Consider the following 22,226-nt stretch of genomic DNA (forward strand, 5'->3'; position numbering starts at 1 on the left):
GCAGACCACATCGGTGTGGAGGAAGGGGGGTGGGGTGGGGGGGGTCTTGCTTTCGTCAGGATGTCCCCAGTTTAAGTCCATGTCTGCCAGATGCACAACACTACTGACTTTCTTCATGTGTGCTGGCTCTTGGGCAACCCCACCAATCATTAAGTTATTGTTTTGCAGTCTCGACACTGTTGTTACTCTGACTGCTCTGCCTGCAGTAGCAATCCCCCTCCCATAATGCCTTGCCCACTCCGCTTCTTCAGCAATGGACTGGACAACAGTGACCTCGCAAACATCAGGGCCCAGGACAGCCCCCTCAAAATGACAGAGGGGACAGGGTCTGACATTAAAGGCACCATGGAATTGTTTGTTTTTAAGCAAAAGGCCGTATTTGTTTTTGCTTTTTTTAATGAGCCTTTTATGGATTTTTTTTTTTAATTTGTTGTCCTCCACATTCTGAATAGTAGTTGTAACTGTGAGGCAACTGGGTGTTTAATCCTGCTGCCAAGAGGAAGTTGCAACTGGATGGGGGGTGTGGCCGAGTCTGACTGAATTGCATTCATGCGGTATTCCCTTGGGCATGCGGTATTAGATGTCATAGGCTTTCGGTGCAAAAGGATGTTTATTGTGTGAGGAGCTAAATCAATGTGAAAAATCATCTCTGACTCCTGCTTATTTTTATGTGTTCTTTGTCTTGGGGGAAGGGTTGTTGTATGCCCATGTAAATGCTTCAGAACAGGATCTTATTGTTTTCTTTGGATCTGCTCCATTGGAGTGAATCAGTATGTAGGATGGACAGGTCTCCACAGGCTGAATCGTGTGGCATTATTGGTGGAGTGGCGTGTTGAACTGTGGGCTTTCTTTGCATTTAAAGGTTTTAATTTTCTTGTTTTTCATTTCTTCTTGAATAATGTTACTGGAGGAAAGCATGTTTGAGATTGCTTGTGGCTTTGCTATTCCTCCACTCCTTGAACATCGAAATGTTTTACTTTCTCTTCTTTGCTTAGTTTAGAAGAGGATGCCTTGTTAGCGTGCAACGGCTTCCAGGATTAATAGCAGACATTTGGGGTGACTGGGATCTCGGCCATCACTGTGCTCCGTTGTGGCTCAGGAAATGAGGTTCAAAAGAGTCTCACTCATGATTCTAGGACTTGAGATGGGACCTCCAACTCAATATCAGATTGTAAGACGTGTCTATCTTCCCTGTGGCACAAAACATTTACCCCCCCCCCCCCCCCCCCCCCCCCACCAACAACTTGACAAACTACTTGACTCTATATGAATCTAAATTCCTTTTCTCTGTGGAGGATGGTAAAAATTGCACCTCTTCAGAATTCTGTGGTACAAAATAATATGTGCAAAGTAAAACCAATGGTATCTGTTCTACTGATTTTGGTATTTCTATCCTCCCTGCCTCCAGCATTGATGACATTAGTTATTACTGTTGTAGCTGCAGTTGGTGATGCCTGGTGCTTTGCCTTAATAGTGAGCTACCTTTTGCCTTGTACATGCAGTGATGTAAATCTAAGAGTTAATTTCCCCCTCATCACATTGCTTGAAGTAGATTGATTTTTTTCATGCAGTGTGGAGGAAAGTAGGAAGCAGGGGCGTTTGGGGGAAAAAAAATCAAAAATAATTGTACTCTACCTTTACTCTACAAACAGTAACTTGTGAAGAATCAAAATAGACGTGGTCCTCTCGTGTGTGTTAATTTCACTTTCACTCTGATTAGATAAACTGAAAGGAAAATCAGAAATGAAAAACTTAGTTACTGTTCATTTGAATTTGCAGTGTCAGGATCATAGTTCATTGTGTCTGAATGTTGATTTAGTCCATGGTGTTTTTAGTAATGAAAACGTGTACTCAGCAGGTCTTGTCATTTGGTGACAGCATAATGCGTAATGCTCTGGCAGGAGAATTTGAGATTGATGGTTGAAAAAACGGTACCAATCACATGACCTTAAGCATTTAGCCTCCTTTGAATGCAAATCCAATGGCAAGAGAGTTAATTTTTTTGCTATGAAGATGAAATTATGCTACCTTTTATCCTTTATGTAATAACCCTTTATATAATAATCTGCTGCTAGGATATATGGAGGGGGGATGGCCTACCTGTGTGTTTTGTGTATATGGGTTTTAGTGGACTGTTCAGGAAACTTTTAAAAAATTGCCTCATTCCCATGGACTTCTTTCAGAAACTGCACACACAGGACACCTTTGTATAGGAAGGCTCTTTATTTCAAAATGACACGGAGGAAGACCGAGACGGACTGTGTGTTTAGGAGCTAATGTTAAGTGAACGCCCCTGTTGTGATTAATTGTTCATGGGCCTTAGTTGTGCTAGCTGACTGGCTCCGTTGACCTCAATCTCCAGCATCAGACCTCATCTCACTTTTTGTGGCTGACCGGGAAACCTTGGCTTTCTTCTGCTTCTCCCAGAAGTTGTTCTGGTTTAGCGTTGTCAGTCTGCAAAGCAGGTTCACAGACCGTCAGAAATGGGAACACATGGCTATATGGTCACAACAGTCGGTTGAGATATGGTTGTGTGTCCCAGTACAAGAAAACAAACTTGCAGAATCTTATTAATTTACCTGTTTATTGTATGTGGATGCTGGGGGTAGTTTTTATGAAATAATTTCTGAGCCAGTACAGTACTATATATTTTTTTTTATTTTTACTGCACTAATGTACATTTCTGGAATTGGTGTCATCAATAGAGAAATATGTTTAACAATGAGGAAAAAAAACTTATTTTAAGATTTCATTTGTACTAATATAGCACTATGTAATTTAACATTACAGAGAAGTTAAAAAAACAATTCCTATGGGAAATGCCTAGTCTTAAGTGAATGTGTGTCTTGTTCCTTATTTCTCTCACTGTGATATGAACGCTAACGGGATTAAATGAATTTGTGTTTCCTTATTCAGGTGAAACTTTGTGTGGCGTCGTCAATACACTGCTTTCCAAACTTGACCCCAGCACGTCGTTTAGTAACTTAGTTTTAGTGACTGAGTAAAATGAAATAAAAGCCATTAAACGCACATTCACCTTGTGTGCCCTTCAGCTGTTGAGTTCCTTCCATGCTTCTTTTCAATGTGGCAGCACACAAGACATGGCGGCACAAAGACGTGCCATATGTGAAGTTCTCCTCATTGCCCTCTGCAGTAGCAATGTTCACAAACATGGCAGTCTACTATTTACGCTCACTTCCTCTGTATGCGTGTTTTTTTTTTTTTGTTTTTTGTAAAACTGGGTAATAGTGTAAGCAAGTGTCCATGTGAGCCTACAGCTATATGCTGTAAGGGCTTTGCAAGAGAAAAAGCATAGAACTTGAATTTCACATGTAGCTACAGGGTAAAATGAGGATGAACAAGGATGCAGTAAAAATTTTTGTCTTTGTAAAATAACTGACATTTATTTTATCAGTTATGTTGACATGTATGAACAGATCTCATTTGAAAGAAAACTCCCCCTGTATTGGTTACTACATTGGAATATGAAGTTACTGTTAAAATAACTGAGCATGTGAAGCCCTGGAATAGACCCTCCACTTGGAACATACTCAACACTACTCAACATACTGTGAACAGATTTGGTTATATGGAGCGCCATCTACTGTTCCTGACCATGTAACATTTTTTTTGTAGACAAAATGCTTTGGTGTGGCCCAAATAATCATTCAGACAATTAATGCTTTACAATAATTTGATTTATGAAACGTGTACTTTATGAATATGAAGTTATTGTTGCACCTAAAACATGAATGTGATGAGTTGAATACCACATTCATAAGATGCAAAAAATTGATTGAAAAATGTGCCTAAAAATGACAGTTAAAACAAAAAGTAATCTTGGAACTTGCTTGAGCCGATATTATTGAGCTAATTTATATGGTGTATTATCCAAGGGGAAGCATTTTATTATGTTTACATGTCCATGTAAGATGAATGAGACAGTGTATTAACTCCTAGTCATACTGTAGGGTTTGAAAGCTCAACCAATAAAGGCATGGGTTGAGAGGCAAGAACACTATACCTATGGCCATGGTTTAATAGAAGACCTCCCAAGCCCAAACGGAGTTCACAATGACAAAAGCTAGGATGCATCACCTCCACCTAACGGGAACAAGAAATGAAACGCAATTTTCCCACCGGAATATTAGGAGTCTAATATTCTTGAGTCCTTATGGTTTTTTGCTTGTGTTGTACTCTACGTCATTTGTAAGGCGCTTTGGATAAAAGCGTCTGCCAAATGAATAAAGGAAATAAATGGAAACCTACGAAACGCAATAACAGGTGCCTTGTAGAAGCCATCTACCACGACACGGCCCATGCAGGGCAAATCACAAGACCAAATTGACAACTGAAACTCTACAGATGGGAAGCTCGACACCTGACTGTACCCACAGCAATCATAAGATGTAAAAAGTTTATTTGGAAAAAATAAGCACACGATGACATACACAGCTTCTGTAAAATAGACTGTCATTGTTTTGATAAACGCCAACATACCAGATAAAATGGTAAATGAAAACGCTTGAAAGAAGCTCCTACATGAGACATCACTCGAGGTTTTTAGAGGTTGCTAAGCGGTGAAGTATGACAACATATTTAAGGGTGGATTCCAAGTTATGCTAAAGATAGCATCGTATACCTTTAACCGCGCCCAATATGCGTAACGTCACATGACCGGAAACAGTTGTACCTAACCGAGAAACAGGAAGTTGTTTTATGTAGGCATTGCGATTTCCTGTTGGATTCGTCCTACATGATACAGATTGGTAGCTTGCTATCGGTAATTATTTTGTGTTCTGTAGATTAAGAAGGGTTCTGTTTCGGGAAATTGTGATTAACACCCTCAAGCGCTAGCTAGCTACAAATATCGTCATCATCGGTGGTGAACAGTGCGACAAGTGGCTGTCTGGTAGCATTTATGCCTGTGAGCTTGGGAAGCTAGCTAGATAGCTAGCTTGCTAGCTAGCTGCCAGAAATTATCCTAGTTCAAGGCCTGTGGTATTTTTAATTCTTAGTAAATAGCTCTTAACCTAACCAGCTTCTTCGAGGAATAAAGAATCTTCCTAATCAAGTCATGGCAGTTGTCAACGAAGGCGCGCTCAAGAAAATGCTGTCAAAGGTGAGCAGAAGCCGATAGCTACGGCAACGAGATTAGCTAGCTACATTGTTTTTTTTTCCTGAAATGAAAACTGACGGGCCAGACCCATTCGTAGTATTGCTAGTTAGCTAGTTAGCGATGGCCTTATACATGTATAAACATAAATAAAAATTACAATCACTATCTGCCAAGCTCTTGACCTATAGCTAATATTAACTAGCGTACTTGTTTAGAGGTGACGTAGTTAGTTTGTTATATACGAGTATTTTGCTAGCTGGCGTTAGCCGATTAAAATGATTTCGACCTGTCAGACTGCATGTTCAGCTATATGGCTAACGTTAATGTTACCTTGCACATCGCAGGATATGTTTTTCTGTGTATTTCTGAGCAAACGTCAGGTCTTTTGCAGGTCAAGCCAAAATGAGATAATCTGATTGATCTAGATTTAGCCATCCAAAATGGAGTGTAATATAACCGATGTGATTTGCTTCTATTGTTTAGCAATACAAATACAGAGATTTGACCGTGCGCGAAATCACCAATGTGATTTCTCAGTACAAGGATCTGAAACCTGTTATGGATGCTTATGGTAAGTAAACCACCGTGTTTCCCTTTTTCTGAATAATGTTAACGTCTCTGGCACCTTATGTTGATAGCTCCAGCTTTCGTTGACGAGTGTATGGATGGTGACAAAGACGCAAATGATATGTGTATGTGGTACCGCAGTACAACAGACGCGAAGAAGAGCAAAGGAGAATTTTTTTAGATGAGCGTCAAGTGTTTTGGAACACATGATTGTGGCAGTAGGTAACGAGAACAGATTCACAGACAGGTGCACCATGGCTACAGGGACAGTGGTAAAGACAATGGGAGTCTATATGTGAAATGTATTTTTAGTGTCGCATGCAATGGAATTAACAGACGAATTTTACATATGTTAAATAAGTGGAAATGATCCATGCCAGCCAAACATGGGAGAGGGTCTGCAGATGAGGTCTGGGCATTATAAATGTGTCCACGGTGATCAAGGTAATTGATTATAAGATAAGTTATTAACCACATATGATGAACATGCACAAAGCCTAAGAGTATAGCCAGTTTGAAAAGATAGTCGAGAATAATGTGTTAAAGCCCCTATTGCACACCAAGAGACGCTCTAGAACATCTGGCACCTCCTGAAGGCTTTCTCCTGAACTTAGCAGCCTGGTAATCAATTCTGTAACTTTCTACCCTCAGTGTTCAATGATGGCTCCACAAGAGACTTGATGAGTCTAACAGGAACAGTGCCTGTAAGCTACAGAGGTAGGAACAATCATAGTTTGATCAACAGAAACATGAAGTAATGTTGACATAGTGTGACATAATGTTGTGACAATGTTGACAGTGGTGACAATGTGACATTGCACATTGACACCAATTGTGTGTTAAAATATCTGTTTTCCCCCCTTCCTCTCCATAGGAAATGTGTACAACATTCCTGTATGTCTATGGCTTCTAGACAGCTACCCCTACAACCCACCGATCTGTTTTGTGAAGCCCACCAGTACAATGATGATAAAAACAGGGAAACACATTGACGCCAACGGCAAAATCTACCTGCCCTACCTGCATGAGTGGAAGCATGTAGGTCACTTGGACTTTATCTGCCTGACATTCCAAACAATTGTGCTGTCAGTAACCTCATGACAATCAGTAAATTGTATATAATCCCTGAAATGGCAAAAGGCTCATAATAAACCGTTTGGAGTATAGGGGCCTTTGTTCATGTTGAGATTACGGTGTAAATCCTACTTTTATTACTTGTGGTGTCTCCTCTGCATTGCTGTTGTGGAGCTGTGCTGGTTCCAGTTAGTGCCAATATCAGTATCTGGCCATTTGCCTTTTTCCAATCCACTCCTGATTGAGAAAGTGGTTTGTGTGGCTATGTCACAGTGCTGGTGATGTCACAGTTTGACCTCTGAACTCGTCCTTGTCCCCCAGCCCCAGTCGGACCTGTATGGGCTGATCCAGGTGATGATCGTCGTGTTTGGGGAGGAGCCCCCGGTGTTTTCACGACCCACCACACAGACCTCCTACCAGCCTTTCCCAGCCACCGGGCCTCCTAACAGTGAGTCAGAAACCATCCCCATTCTCTTATATTTGTGTGCTACATGGTCTCTGGTCCTGTTCAATATCCGTGAGTCAGCACTCCCAAGTCCTAGACAAGGCCTACAGATCTCTGTCCCTTACATATGAACTCTGGAGAAGGTCAGCTTTTGCCTAATTTGTAATAGTTGTTTAAGAAGTGGCTGAAAAAAGTCAACAGAAAAAACCCCTCCCAGCCTTTACTGGTAGGAAAGCATGCCTCCCTCCCTCCCTCCATATTATGTGTGTTCACCTGAGTCTTTGTCACTGAGTCAACAGTAGAAGAATTAGCCCCAGGCACATAAACTTCATGTGCTCTGACTGTATTGACCTTTTGACCATAAATGATTCAGTGAACCCAAAGTACAGTATTTGAAACATATATTTTTTTTGGAGTTGGTTAGTGGGTAAATGATTTATAATTATTTGTGTTGTTGAGCAGCATATTTAATATTTCATATTAAAGTTTCAAGTATGGGGTGTTTGACCAGGTTCAGTCCTGTGTTTGATCTGTGAGGGAGCTCTAATTTTGCGAAGAACATGCACTATGCTTGTCTAACAGTAGGTGTCATCCAGTAGCTGTTATGAATATGTTGTGTAACCTATGACTTTCTCCTCCAGCATCCTACATGCCAGGTATGCCAGCAGTGTCTCCGTATGGTCCAAGTCACTCTCCAGGCCCCGGGTAAGATGCTTGGATATTCACTTTAATTTTGGTTGCCAAACTGTAGTCTGGGACCCACTATTGTTTACAGAGAGGGGTTAAGGTGTGGCATGATTTTCATGTGGAGAAAAAAAATTACCCCCTTCATAGAAATGCACATTAATGAAACTCAATACTGCACCGGAAAGTGTACAAGCAGGTGTTTATTTTTCATAGAAATTTCATAGAATTTTTTTTTTTTTTACCATATTAATATGAAGTGGAGAACACAGCATGTATTCACTTGTTAAGGGGACTGTGGGCTCCGAAAGTTTCAGAAACTCATCACCAGAAATGATTCCAGTGAGGCTGCTCAATGCTCAGCGTTTGCTGTGCTTACTGTGTGAGCAGCTACAAGCAGGTTAATCTCTAATCATTGTTGATTATGAAATTATGAGTTGTGGAAATCCCTTTCTTAGCTGCCTTGCAGAACCCACCAAACTGCACTTGGTGTTATAAAGAGATGGAGCTTTGGGTCATAAGTTATAGCTTTCACTTGTATGTATTTTTTCCTCTAGTGGATACCCTGGATATCCATATCCTGGTGGAAACTCATACCCATCTACAGCGGCTACCACTCACTACACCTCCCAGACTCCTGTCACCACTGTGGGTAAGTAGTCTGATAGCTTTCTGGGAAGTGTAGTTGTGTGGAGGATCTCGAAAATTGATCAAAATGCAGAACTTTTAGGTATGTGAAACAGAGCAAAGCAAAACACTGTTGAAAACACTGTTTGGTCTCTCAAAATGTACAATGAACAATGGACAGTGTAATTAAAACAATATCCAGTCTTGAAAACTGGTGTTTTATGGGGAGAGACAATACCACTCTTTAATAAGTGCCTCTTACATTCTATGCAAGTTGTCAATGCAGAAATCAAAATCAGGCAAGCTTGATAGTTTTGGTCTTGAGCCTGAAACTAGAAAAAGCATTTATTCACTGAATGACTTGTGAATGGCATCATCTGTGTCTTTGAAAATAAGCATTGTGTGGACATGGATGCAAAAAAGTGGTATTACAGAGGAATGTTCTCACTGCTAAGATGACAAACCACAAAAACACCCATTTTTATATTAAATACAAATACACGAAATACACTGGACATTGCAACAGGCAGAGGAAAGCAAATGCCATCTACAGCCTCTCGTTTATGCATTTTTTTTTCTTCAGCAACATTTTGAACCAATTGTTAACATTCCTAGTGTGATCCCATGGATATATTCCATATATTGACATAACACAGAATGACTCTGGTAGTCCAGTTTCCAACAGTCAATATAGACTACTTTAAAACTTCTCATATGCTGAGTCTCCAATAGGAGCTGTGTATTGCATCATAAAATCATATCACATCATAACAGCAGTCTAGGGTAAAAGCCAGGGAACTGTAAACTGCTACTGTGATAAAGTTGTGATGTTGTTTTTTAAATGGTGCAACATTACAGTACATTAATAAATAATTCATTTCCAGTGTTATTCAGGTAGACTACTAGGATGTTTTAATAAACTGATAAACGAGATGTGAAAGTGCAAATGGTAACGTCCTTTACAGACACATTTATCAGTAATTCAGCTGAATGCAAATTGCCAACAAAAAGTGAATTTAAAAATGAAAGTGAAAGTGTTCTGTTTCTTAGCATTGTCAATGACCAAGTCAATATAATATTTGCAGTGACCTGTCACATTACAGATTAATACTTTAAAGGCTAGTCTTTGATAAGATGTGGTCTTAGTTAGGCCCTTGGACTGCTTTGCAGCTAAAGCGGTGGCAGGGCTGCAAACTGAAGTTTTATGGCAGTTGAACAGCTCAGACCTTTCCGTGACCCTGACTGTTGACCTTTGGCTAGAATTGTACCTCCTATTGTGACTGCGGTGGAGCACCACTCCCTACTGGAAAGGTTGCAGCAGTAACCGGAGCCGGGGTGGTAAAGGTCGCCTGGCGCTGTAGGTTCACTCTTAAAGGGCCAGGGTGCCGTCTCCAAGCCACCGGGCTTCTATATTTAGGCCAGCAGGACTCTGGCAAGGGGATAGGTTTCCTTAAAGAGCTTGAAGTGGGCAGCCGGGATTAACCCTGACATTCATGCCGCTGACTCGGCACTTTTCGGGCCTGGCATCCCCCTAGGTGCATCTTCCCCTCCCCTGCCTCTGCGGGTACTCTCTCCCAGCTCCCGCTGTCCCCCACTGGAGCCTGGTACTTCTCCAGCAGTGAGCTTAAAAAACTGCAAAAAATATGGTGATCTCTAACCTAGTGTTAAATTTAATGCAGCTCTATAAAAAATCATAAATTCTGATAGAACTGAAGCTGTGGGTGTTTCACACTTTCTTTTTTATTGTTTATTAGTTGTTTTAATGCTGTCGCACTGGATGGGAATGAGCATAAAGACAAACAGCAGTTGCCCAATAGATTCATACGGAGTATTGCAGTGTAGCATTTTCTATGTTTGTAATGCATAGGAAAATAAACAAACATAACAGGGTTTGAATCTGGTTATTTGCGCATTGATGTGGTGGTTAGGGTACCTGATGCTGGGCCATAAAGGTTTTGAATTTGATATACCCCAGGTACAAGATGCTGCTCCTCAGATTATGTGGTAAAAACAGCAATATAGTTGTAAGCTTTATGTTTCTGCACAAGTGTCTGCAAAGTAATGTCGACACTAGAGGCCAAGATGGGGTGTGTCAGTATTGCAGTTTTCAGCCGGTTTATTTACTGGGAAAAACATAGAAACATTAATGTGGCTGCAGTCTTTGGAGACTCGCTGCCCAGACTGAAGGAGCAGTGAACAGCGTGCTTCGGTTTCGTAAAACCCGCTCCTTCCCGCCCAGGCCCCAGCCGCGACGGCACCATCGGCGAGGACACCATCCGCGCCTCCCTCATCTCCGCGGTGAGCGACAAGCTGCGCTGGAGGATGAAGGAGGAGATGGACCGGGCGCAGGCCGAGCTGGACGCCCTGAAGAGGACCGAGGAGGACCTGAAGAAGGGCCACCAGAAGCTGGAGGAGATGGTGTCCCGGCTGGACCAGGAAGTGGTGAGGACGAGGCTTCTTTCCGACCCTTGGTTTTTGGGCCACTCATTGCGACTTGTCCCTCTAAGACATCCCTGTTCAGTGTGACTGACAGGAGCAGGGTTCTGTCCTTATTATGCTTGAATGCCAAGGAGCACTACCGTGTGTTTTGTGTGCTGATCAACTTAAATCTCTGGATCCTTGATGTGTTTTCAGTTTGTTCAGGAATATTGAAATCTTTGTTAATTTGATGTCCGTTGCTTGTTCGCGTGTGTGTGTGCGTGTATGTGTCTCGTACACGCGTTCACAGACGGAGGTGGACAGGAACATCGACCTGCTGAAGCGCAAGGACGAGGAGCTGAGCGCCGCTCTGGAGAAGATGGAGAGCCAGTCGGAGAACAACGACATCGACGACGTCATCGTGCCCACGGCCCCGCTCTACAAGCAGATCCTCAACCTGTACGCCGAGGAGAACGCCATCGAGGACACCATCTTCTACCTGGGGGAGGCGCTGCGTCGCGGGGTCATCGACCTGGAGGTCTTCCTCAAGGTGAGCTCCGTCCCCTCTCGCCCTCCTCTTTCTCTCTCCCTCTCGCCTCCTGATTCCTGCTCCCCGCTACCTCCTCTGTTTCCTCTCTGTCTTCTCATTCCTGTTTCACCTAGTCTCCCATCATCCCCTCTTCCCCTCTGACCTCCACCCCCCCCCACCATCTGAAACAGCTCAGATTTCTATGCGCTTACCTCCATCTTGCCTTTCTGTTGTCTCTCCCAGCTACTGGCCCTCTCTGATTACTTTTCTTATCACTTTTATGCGGGTTCCGTGTTTAATAACCAAGATTTCATTTATTATGTGTATTGCATTGTGTAGTGACATGCGCTTCCCTTCCGTCTCTTTCCGCAGCATGTCCGGCTCCTGTCACGGAAGCAGTTTCAGCTGCGAGCGCTCATGCAGAAAGCCCGCAAGACCGCCGGTCTCAGCGACCTCTACTGACCGCACTGCGCGGCTCTCGTTCAGATAGTACCCTCCTCTCCTTTGTTCTCCTCCACCTACGTTCACCTGGTCCCTTGACTCCACCCTTTCCTGTCACTCCCAAACACAGGGTACAGCAGTGTTCCTCTCTAGCCGCTAGGGTAGTGGCAGCACCTCCTAATTAGTTCTCTACTGTAATACACACAGCCAAATACTGTGGGAAGTATATGTGGGAGAACACTAAAAAAAATAGTCTTGAGAAATGAGGTTTTAAGATTTCTTCTGTTTTTTTTTTTTTTTAGAGAAAATGAAAGGTCTTTTAAGGCAGACTAAGTGTAAGAGCACCATTTGCATACATATTTATTCGCATTAAGTTTCAGGACCACCTCTTGCTCTGTCTGTTCTCCTTGGTAAAGCTGCAAATGACTGGGTACCGTGACATGAGCACCTCACCTGCCTTACTGAGAAGAGAGAAAATGAACATTTACAGGGGGGAAAACTCAGTCCATTTGAGCGTATTGAAGAGAGGGACCTGAGCACGTCACCCATGGATAGAGAGGATATGAACTGACACCTATAATATAATTCAGCAGTGTTGTGTGGGGAGGCTGGCGTTGGAGAGTTTGTCAGCAGCACATAGTTGACATTCACTCACTGGGTTCTTGCTCTTTAGATCGGTCGCCCTCAGAAGGCCACTTACCGGTCACCATAAAGGAAAGGTTAAGCCAAGATAAAAATAAACACTTTCACCCTTTCGGTCAGGCAGGGGATGAGCTAGTGGAGTTGTATACTTTTTCAGCACTCCTCCCTCGCCTTCAGATAGTACACGCTACTCCTAGTCATTTTCTTCTTTTTTTTTGTCAAGTCATTTGCTTGATGTCATTATTTCACACTGTGTGGTGATGGCAGTGTGCTGATTTTGCTAATAAGCTGCTGGGATAGTTCATTTATGGTGGCCCCCGGTCATCACATTGCGTCTCTACTAGAGAGGTGTATGCGCATGCTCCATGGTCAGGTCTTTGGGTTGTTCTGCATGGCTGCTGATGAATTCCCTCCTGCAGAGGAAGCCATTGACGGGCCACAGAACAGAAATCAGGGCAGTCTTATAGAACAGAAAAATGCCCAGCTGTTGGGTTGGTGAAGCTCCACTGACAACAGTCACTGTACAAAATCAACCGTTTGTGTGGAAGATGTGTCAATACGTACATTAACTATGAACCTGAACTACCTTGAGCGCTTATTCATATGGAAGGGTAAGACAGAGGAGTGTGCTTCATAGTTTAAGACATCAAGAGGTGGCAAAGCTGTATTATATACAAAATTACTCTGGGGTTTCTGTTGTTACTTTGCCCTAATGACTTTTTCCATTTACTCTGTACCCTGTACCTTACTACATTAGTCACTGTTTTCTTCAGAACTCAGGCTAGTATCACGGACAATGAAGTCATAGAACCCACTCCAGTCTAACTTATATCAAGTGAATATTAATGCTATTTTTCATTTAAGTTTAGCTTATGTTAAAATGCACTTTCAGTGATATGTAAAATGGGAGCTTTTTTGTTGGGGATTTCATTTAGAATAAAAAGTACTTCTTTCCATGTGGATTTACTCATTTGTCCTTATAACTAATAGAATTGCATATAAACAAGCAACATAAAAGGTTATTTAACATTTGCACAGCTTTTTAATCATATGCAGCCAATTTAATCATTTTAAAAGAAAAAACACCCCCACACTTGGCCTTAGGTGACTGAAATCCCGACCATAAAGAGACAGAAAATATGAGTTCTCTATGGTCTAGAATGATCTAGACAAATGTGTTTTTCTCTCTCATTCCCAGCCGGCTTCAGTAAGTGACCAATACACAGTTACAGAAGAAAGTAAACAGTATTGTGATCTTCCTGAAGGTTTATTTGGTGTCGGACAAAATACAAGCAGATAACCCAGCTGCTGCAGCATGGACAGTACTATAGTCCCCCCATGTGACCCCTGATGGACTCCTTTGTGTGCAGTGCTGGGGCATTCTTGCTCCACAGAGTCCCTCGAAGTGTCAGTGTTCTTCACAGAAATAGAGAGTCCAGACAGTAAACATAAAATTTTCCAAGGCACTCTGAATGAGAGCAGAAACATGCATCACTACCAGACAGGACTGCCCCTAGTACCGGTTCGTATCCTCACAAGAGCATCCAGTGTGTGACAATGAATTCCGGGTTGTTGTCCAAGGAGGATTTATTGAAACAAATGAAGGAAGTAGTATTTACACTGTATGTGTCATCATTGTTCATGATGCCCTGTCCTGCTGAAGAGTACTTTAAATAACAGCTTGCCTTTTACAAGATGCTTTTCTAGCATTTCAAGTGCTATGCTTTTCACAAGGCAGTGTAACTTGTTCTGTATAAAAGAATACAGGCTTAGAATCAAGTGATTCTATTCATGAATGCATTGTTATGAAAATTGTAAGATATGGTTCCACATATGGTTGAACATGTTTAAAACGAACTATTCTGCTCACTATGACAATTTGGAATATTGTTTAAGGGTTCTTTTCTCTCCAAGGACCAAGGAAGGCAAGACAGGTACAAACAAACACCAATTTGACAAAGGTGGTGAGATTTTTGTTAAACCTTCAGAAATGACCACTCTCTCTACCCAGCAGTGCTGTGGCAGGACAGACAAGGTTGAAGAGTTTCAGGTTTGCTTTGGCGGAGGGGGTTTGAGTTGAAGGAGCGGAGCATGTGACTGTAGGCACTGCGGTTGAAGTTGTCTGGTCTTTGAGGCGAGCCCGCTCTCTCACAGCGTCAGCTCCTTCTGGACGCTCCACAGGGTCTCGGCGCTCTTGACGAGCTGCTGCTCCTCCTCGGGCTTCAGCGTCATGTTCACCACGTCCGTCAGGCCGCTGTTGCCCAGCACGCAGGGCACGCTCAGGAACACCTCGTCCTTCACGCCGTGCATGCCCTAGAGGAAGAACAGAGGAGCGGTGAGGAGGACCTGCTCTGGGCAGGGTGCGTGTGTGTGTGTGTGTGTGTGTGTGTGTGTGTGTGTGTGTGTGTGTGTGTGTGTGTGTGTGTGTGTGTATGGCAGCAAAGGTGCTGTGAGGAGGACCTGCTCCAGGCAGTGTGTGTGTGTGTGTGTGTGTGTGTGTGTGTGTGTACCCGCAGGGTAGCAGAGTAGCTATAAGGAGGACCTCCCTCGTGTGTGTGTGTGTACATGTGTACATGTTTTTGTGTGTGTGTGCGTACTGCCTGGGCCGGAGCAGAGAAGCTGTGAGGAGGACTTGGAGAAGTGGTGCAATGTCATGTCAATCAAAGAAAAGGCTACTTCAATGCTGGCAAGTGGGAGGAGCTGATTTTCCTCATTTTTGTTATTCTGTTTATTACACTACTCATCTGTAATTTTTGCCCCCTGAAAGTTTTCTTTCCAAGCAAATTTGTTAGGCAATACCAAAAAAAAAAGACACTGATGCTTTGAGTCCAGGGCTGAAAAGCCCTTCTTTAGGATAATGTAGCAACCTGAAAAATCAAGGTCATTCAAGGTTCCAAAGTAAAAACTCACCTGGACAAGGGTGGACACTGGGTGCACCTTGCGCAGGTTTTTAATGATGGTCTCCACCAAGTCAGCCACTGACAGGCCAATGGCCCAGGAAGTGTACCCCTTCAGCTTGATAACCTCATAGGCACTGAAAAGGTGAAAAAATACACATTTTTGTGTATATGTTACAATTCTCATTGTGCAGTATTACAGTTAAGAAATTATTGTAATACTGTATGAACAGAAGTGTTCGATTAAAGTTCTCATTGACATTAAACTTAAATTACTGTATTACCTCATATTCACCTATTCAATAGCACATATTCAATAGCACTTATTACAAAATCCTCACTTTCCATCACACACCATATTTAAGGGCAGTGACTATAAAGAGTAGTATGGTAATGTACAGCTGCAAAAAGGGTAGGGGTCAGGGACACTACTGGAATAAGATAGGGCTACATCATCTGGATACCCTGAACAGGGGGGCCAGGGTTTTACAGTGCAAGACTCACCCATCAACCACCTTCTTGTGGACATGCCTCCAGTCCTCCTTGTCCTTGTCTGTGCCCATATCTGGGTTGAGGTGTTTGAGGGAGACGCCAGCCACATTCACGCCACTCCACACGGGCACTGTGAGGGCAGTAAGTCATTTTTAAGTACAGGTTACATCACGATGCATATGTGATAAACCTTTATAGTACCAGTCAGTACAGTTTGGACACATCTACTCGTAGAAGCTTTTTCTTTATTTTTACTATTTTCCACATTTTAGAATAATAGTAAAGACATCAAAGGTATGACATAACACAAATCTATATCTTTTATATTTTTGATTCTTAAAAGTAGCCAAAAATATTTTTTTACAATTAAAATTTTTGTTTTGGAAAGAAATTCATGCACAGGCATCAACTAGCATCACCTTGGAATATAAGCATAAATCCTTAGATCAAAACGTCTTTGAATGCATGTTTGTCATTATCTTAATCAGTTGTGTCCAAACTTTTGACTGGTATACTTAAACAGCATACGTATTCATCACAGAACTGTTGATTTGCTGCTGATTTTCAGTCAAAGCCTCTTGGGCGAGTGGTCCATGTCCCTTTCTCTCAGCACCCAGTTGTACCTGTAGATCTACCTTTGTGAAAAGGAGGCTGGACATGAGGGAGGGCAGACTAACTCTAGCGTGGGGAGATGAGAGCAGGGGACAGGTGGGCGGGACATGTGGGTGGGCGGGACAGGCGGGCGGGATGGGCAGGCGGCACAGGTGGGCTCACCACTGGAGTCGCCGTGCTCCCCGACGATCCAGCCGTGGCAGCTGGAGGGGTGGATCTTCAGCTTCTCGCCCATCAGGAAGCGGAACCGGGCAGAGTCCAGGTTGGTTCCACTGCCGATGACCCGGTGCCTGGGGAAGCCACTCAGCTTCCAGGCTACATAGGTCAGGATGTCCACTGAGGAGAGCGATGATCAAAACGTTATTACTGTTTAGAGAACTTCAGTGACAAGAAAAGTCCATTCAGTCCATCTAGACTGGTCATTTTGCCCATAGTCTAGAGTGTCTAGTGTTATGCCAAGCCTGGTCTAGAACACTAATGGTTTCTGCCTGCACTATGAGTTTTGATAAGCTGTTCCGTACATTAATAACTCTGTGCATCACTCTTAATTCCAACCAATGTTCTATTGTTCTGCTGACATTCGTCAATTGGAGCTTCTGTAATTCATTTTATGAATCCCTTTTGAAAATGTAAAACTTCAATCAAATATGCCCCAAATCTCCTTCTGCTGACACTGAAGAGATTTCCAAAGTGTGTTACTGTAATTCTTAATAACTTTTGATTTTTTGAGTCTTCATATGTTTCATACCTGGAAGCAATCTTTTTGCCCTCCTCTGTACTATTTCAAAAGTGTATGTGTCCTTTTCATAATGTGGTCCCCTGAGACAGAAGACAGTACTCAAATGTGGTCTGACTCAGGCATTGTGTAGCATTAATATAACCGTTGATTTACAATCAATACTCTGTCTGCTTGACATTAAAATCATGGAATAATATGAGAATATTTTACAGACAGTGATTGACCTTGACCTTGACAATTTGGTAAAAAAAAGTGATGTAATCCCACAGATAAGTCCGTCTAAGACTAAGGAAAACTTCTGTGGTCTGCTCAGATGGTAGTGTGATGCTCGTATGCTGTCCCTCCATCCTTGTCTGTTTCTGAGGGTGGCCCGTTACAGTACAAATGCCTCTGTCTCACCGGGGTTGGAGACGATAAGGATGATGCAGTGGGGGCTGTACTTGACGATGTTGGGGATGATGAACTTGAAGATGTTGACGTTGCGCTGGACGAGGTTGAGGCGGCTCTCTCCCTCCTGCTGACGAGCGCCGGCCGTCACCACCACCACCTTGGAGTGGGCTGTCACGCTGTAGTCTGGGGGTTGGGGTGGAGGGGGGGAAGGCACACTGCACTTCAGACACAAGGTTACCTGATTCCTTCTGCCATGTCCTGCATCTGTGCTTCAGATCTGTCACTGTGCACCCTTTCTACCTTTCTTCATTACCCAAAATTCAGTTGAACTGGTGTTGGATTGCACATTGGTTTTCTGTGTTTTCAACCGTGTGACTTAAAAGAGAACAGTCCATGCGTCTGTGTGTTAGGCATGTGCTTGAAAAAGGTGTTGGAAGTATAGTGTGTTGTATGCACAGAGTACCGCTTGCTCCCAACCCATCTAACGTGATGATCAAAGCTGTACTTCCTCTACTGCTCACAGGAGCATCACCACCTCCCTTCCCGCTCTAACTGAAAAACTAGATGCACCCCCATCTCCCATACTCCTGCCCCCTGTGCCCATTGTTTCACCTTTGTCCGCCACGATCTTGGGCGTGCGTAGGAAGAGCCCTCCGTGCTGCAGGTCCATGACCTCGCCCTTCAGCTTGTCCTCCATCACGTCCACCAGGGCCACCTCATCTGCCAGCTCCTGCTCACAACCAGAGGGAGAGAGGTTCAGTGCTGGCAAGCTCACCCGTCACAAACTCACCTCCAGGCAGGGAAGGAAGACAATGATGGTTTATATTGTTTTCTTTTACTGGGGTTGCAGAGTTTCACTTCAGTGCCAGACACTGACCTGAAAATTAATGTGGACAGATGATGTGCCAAAAATACACAGAGGCTCGCCGTTTAGGAATTCAATAGCTTTTGGTGTTAGCGCCTGCCATCATTATAGTTTAAATGTCTCTTGTTTTCCACTGACATATGAAGAAAGCACCTGTGGACTGAAATCCAATTTTGTCATCAGGTTGTATTCATGGACAAATCAGCCATATACACTGCACATGATCAATAGGCCACAATGGGATCATTTTAGTGCAGGCTACAGAAAAATCAATAACTTATGACAGCAGAGCTTGTGGGCAGCCTTTCATGGACTGTGTTTCAGATGGTTGGATGAATTAAGCTGGATCTTTCAAGGTCACGTTAGCTGTCAAGATTACTTTTATTTATAAATGTTCATGTAGAATACTTTACAGAGTTTGATCTGCCTTTGATCTGCCTTGCCTAATTGAAGGTAATCTACAGAAACCATATCTGTAGCCGTGCACCTTTGAGGGACTTTCCCCTGAAGTAATTGTGAAATCTGGCAAAGCAGAACAGTTTTAGAAATGAGTCTCAGGGTGACAGTGATATCTGACATGACAGCAGAAATTGAACAGTGACATTGTGACATTGTGATTGTGATCAGTTGTATCTTAAGGGAAAGTGTCATTGATGAAAAAAACATTAATAATCAAGAACTGCCCCCACCCCATAGCAGCTGTTATTGGGTTAGTAGCTGTTTGATAGGGGCAGCAATGTAGCATAGTGGAAAGGAGTAGAGCTTGTAACCAAAATGTTTGGCTGGTTCAGTTCCCCACTGAGGCACTGCTGCTGTACCCTTGAGCAAGGTACGTAACTCAGAATTGGCTCAGTAAATATCCAGCTCTATAAATGGATAACATGTAAAAAAAAAAAACTGTAATCTATGTTGCTCTGGTACGAATGTCTGCTAAACAACAATGATGTAATGTTAGCCTGGATTCCTTTAGCTCTGGATAACACATGCCCCCCCCCCCCCTTACCTTTATGAGTACGCTGATGGCAGAGGCCATGCCCACCATGCCCACGCCCACCACCGTCACTTTGTTCCTGGAGCCCACAGGCTCCTCCTTCATCACATGGGTGATCAGCTTCTCATGTGTTGATGCCATCTCCACTGGCTGAAGGGAGGGGCATTGGGAGAGAGGCGAACAGTCAGAGATGTGAGTCATGCTTCCTCTTAGAGGACCGTTTCAATGCGCAACTACTCAAGTCCAGAGGGAAGCTCTTAACTGCCAGGGCAGAGACCATGAATGGTTATTTTAGCAGGTTTCGCACATTTGCGTGAAGTGTTAAAACATATCCTTACAGAAGAGGCCTGATATGATCATCAGTCTATGTATTTTGTGGTAGTCAACTGAAAATTTGTTAAAACATTTTGTAAAGCTCAGCCTGACTTAATGTTTGTGTGAAGAAATTTGAATTAACATCCTTTATTGCACAACAGGAAATTCATAGGAGTTCCCTATTTGGCGGATGATAATTATATGCTTTCAGCATCTGTGGACTGATTTCACTGTTGCAGTTTCCAATATTTCTCCATCAAAAAAGACAGAGCAACTGCTCAAGGTTTCCAATAAGTTCTTGCATGGATGTGCCAATGCTTGATTATAAATTCTTTCTAAACGGGCATTTACAAAAAATTAATTTTTTCATCATTTTCTGCACCTAAATGTAAACTTTGGCACTTACAAACGTATTAAAACGACAAGTTCCGTTCTGTTCTTATGTCACAGACAAACTCAAGTCCTGACTACTCAGCAAAATCTTGAGCAGGGTGCAGCAGGATGTCGCCTTGTGGAATAAGCAGTCTTTGGCATTCGGGAGAGAAGATAAGGTTAAGTTTGTTGAAGCTGAACCGCGCTTATTTAAGTCCATAAACTGAAGAAAGTCAATTTTCCTCATTGAATGAATGAACACAGAACAGTGATGCATACCGAATAGCTAGTGAAACATCATTTTACGACGTTAAGCGATTTACTGCGACTTACAGTGAGAGCAGGTGCGTGTTACTCCAAAACACAAACTCGTTGTTAAAGATGTGCGCAGCGTGAAAGAGCGTAGCCTACACAAGCGAGTTTGCCTCCAGACCAACAGCTGGTAAAGCCGCAGACTTTACAACATCAAACTTAATTGCTTTCGTCTATTCGAAATTCTCACCAGCGCAACAGTCGGCGGGCAAAAGCATCACAGAGATGTTTAATAGGATCATTTCTATTCTGAAGAGGGAAAATGAATCACAATGAAACGAAAAAGTCTGAATGGTCCAGGTTTTCAGGTGTGGGCATAGGGCATTGGCAAACTTGTTTCATAATCCTTCTGTTCTCAGCACGACGTGTGTGAGAAGTAACTTTCAATTACCTATCCCAGTGTCAGAGAAAGTAGTACAGTATCCTGTACACACTGTATTTGCTTGAAGAGTACATGACTGACAAGGATGCCCAAATTCTACTCGACAAACTATGTAATACTGCATACGTTCATATTATTCACGTTGTACATTACGAATTTGTTGGTCCTCACCTTTTGTCTCCCCTGAATTTGTAAGGTTACGATGAGGGTGTAGACGGAATGTCTTCAACTGGGCTCTTCCCTCGACTCAGCTACCCGTCAGCAAAGTCCGGATAGGGGGAGCTGCTCAGTATTTAAAGAGCGGCACGGACTACTCTGACTCCGCGATTTGCATATGCACCCGTTCAGGCGTGTCCCCTCGATTTCGTGTAAAGTAGCACATTCAAACGTTTGCTGAAAGCTGCGAGGTAGGCGGTGGCGTGTCAGAGCATTTGTTAATTCATTTATAACATTTACACGCGATTGATTGTTGTCACGAGAGTGATAACTCTCTGAAATTGCAGAATTGTTCCCAGGAGTTGGGTGTGAATCTGAACTGGTATTTTCAAATTGACAAATTCAGACAGATTACCAGGATTATACAGAAACAAAGAATATGAGGGACAACTCTCGATGTTACATAGCTTTCGGCAAAGCTTCGGGAAGAGTTAAGACCAGGCACACTGATACCACCAAAATTCTCTGCAGCCCATTACTGTCATTTCACTGTGTAACTCTTTTTTCGTGCAATATACATATTTGCGTACAGTAAATAGTTCCATTCCCCACATCCTCAAACCTTTTTATTTTTATTTCCCCCCTTCATTGCCTTCTTCAGACCCTCAGGAAACCACCTGATGATATATCACTTTCAGTAAGTCTCAGTCAGCTCTCCTGACAGTGTCTATATCACTCACATGAGCTTTTTCTGATGTGTCCTTCAGATACAGTTCTGAACCATTTAAAGAGATGGAACTTAAAAATAGACAGATTCATTAACAATAAATTAACCACACAAGGTAAAACAGTTTTCCACTTAAAGCATTTTGAACACAGTGCATACTGCATATCAAAAATGAGGAAAATAATGGTTATACACCCTCTGTGTTGATGCAAGAATTCAGTTAGCCCAGTTAACTTGATATTTCCTCAGCAGGAAATTAAGAAATTGTGGTATGCAAGAATGTGAGAGATAAAACTGACATACTTTCTGCTGATGGAAGTGTTCTATACAGCTAGTCTGTGACAAATAGCAACAGTTTGTTTGCAATTGCAAGTGTAGGCAATAAAGATACTATTTGCTGTTGGATATGATACATTACAATTGATGTTTC

At 42.8% G+C, this 22,226-nt stretch overlaps 2 protein-coding genes across 2 annotated transcripts; one reads left to right on the forward strand and one right to left on the reverse strand.

Annotated features, from left to right (window-relative positions):
* The first annotated feature begins 4,713 nt into the window (after positions 1-4,713).
* On the forward strand, positions 4,714-13,464 carry LOC118787921 (tumor susceptibility gene 101 protein-like). Its single transcript, XM_036543690.1, has 10 exons — positions 4,714-5,122; positions 5,603-5,690; positions 6,338-6,403; positions 6,561-6,724; positions 7,082-7,208; positions 7,847-7,910; positions 8,447-8,541; positions 10,756-10,958; positions 11,245-11,484; positions 11,836-13,464. Exons 1-10 carry the CDS (start codon positions 5,078-5,080, stop codon positions 11,923-11,925), a joined length of 1,182 nt encoding a protein of 393 aa, XP_036399583.1. The 5' UTR covers positions 4,714-5,077; the 3' UTR covers positions 11,926-13,464.
* A 330-nt stretch (positions 13,465-13,794) lies between these two features.
* Positions 13,795-21,165, reverse strand: LOC118787947 (L-lactate dehydrogenase A chain-like). Its single transcript, XM_036543727.1, has 8 exons — positions 21,085-21,165; positions 19,545-19,682; positions 18,289-18,406; positions 17,686-17,859; positions 16,710-16,883; positions 15,948-16,065; positions 15,457-15,580; positions 13,795-14,859 (listed from the first exon to the last, which is right to left on the reverse strand). Exons 2-8 carry the CDS (start codon positions 19,671-19,673, stop codon positions 14,695-14,697), a joined length of 1,002 nt encoding a protein of 333 aa, XP_036399620.1. The 5' UTR covers positions 19,674-19,682; positions 21,085-21,165; the 3' UTR covers positions 13,795-14,694.
* Positions 21,166-22,226: the final 1,061 nt, after the last annotated feature.

Source organism: Megalops cyprinoides, chromosome 13 (genome assembly GCF_013368585.1).
Source record: "Megalops cyprinoides isolate fMegCyp1 chromosome 13, fMegCyp1.pri, whole genome shotgun sequence".
Classification (NCBI taxonomy): Eukaryota; Metazoa; Chordata; class Actinopteri; order Elopiformes; family Megalopidae; genus Megalops; species Megalops cyprinoides.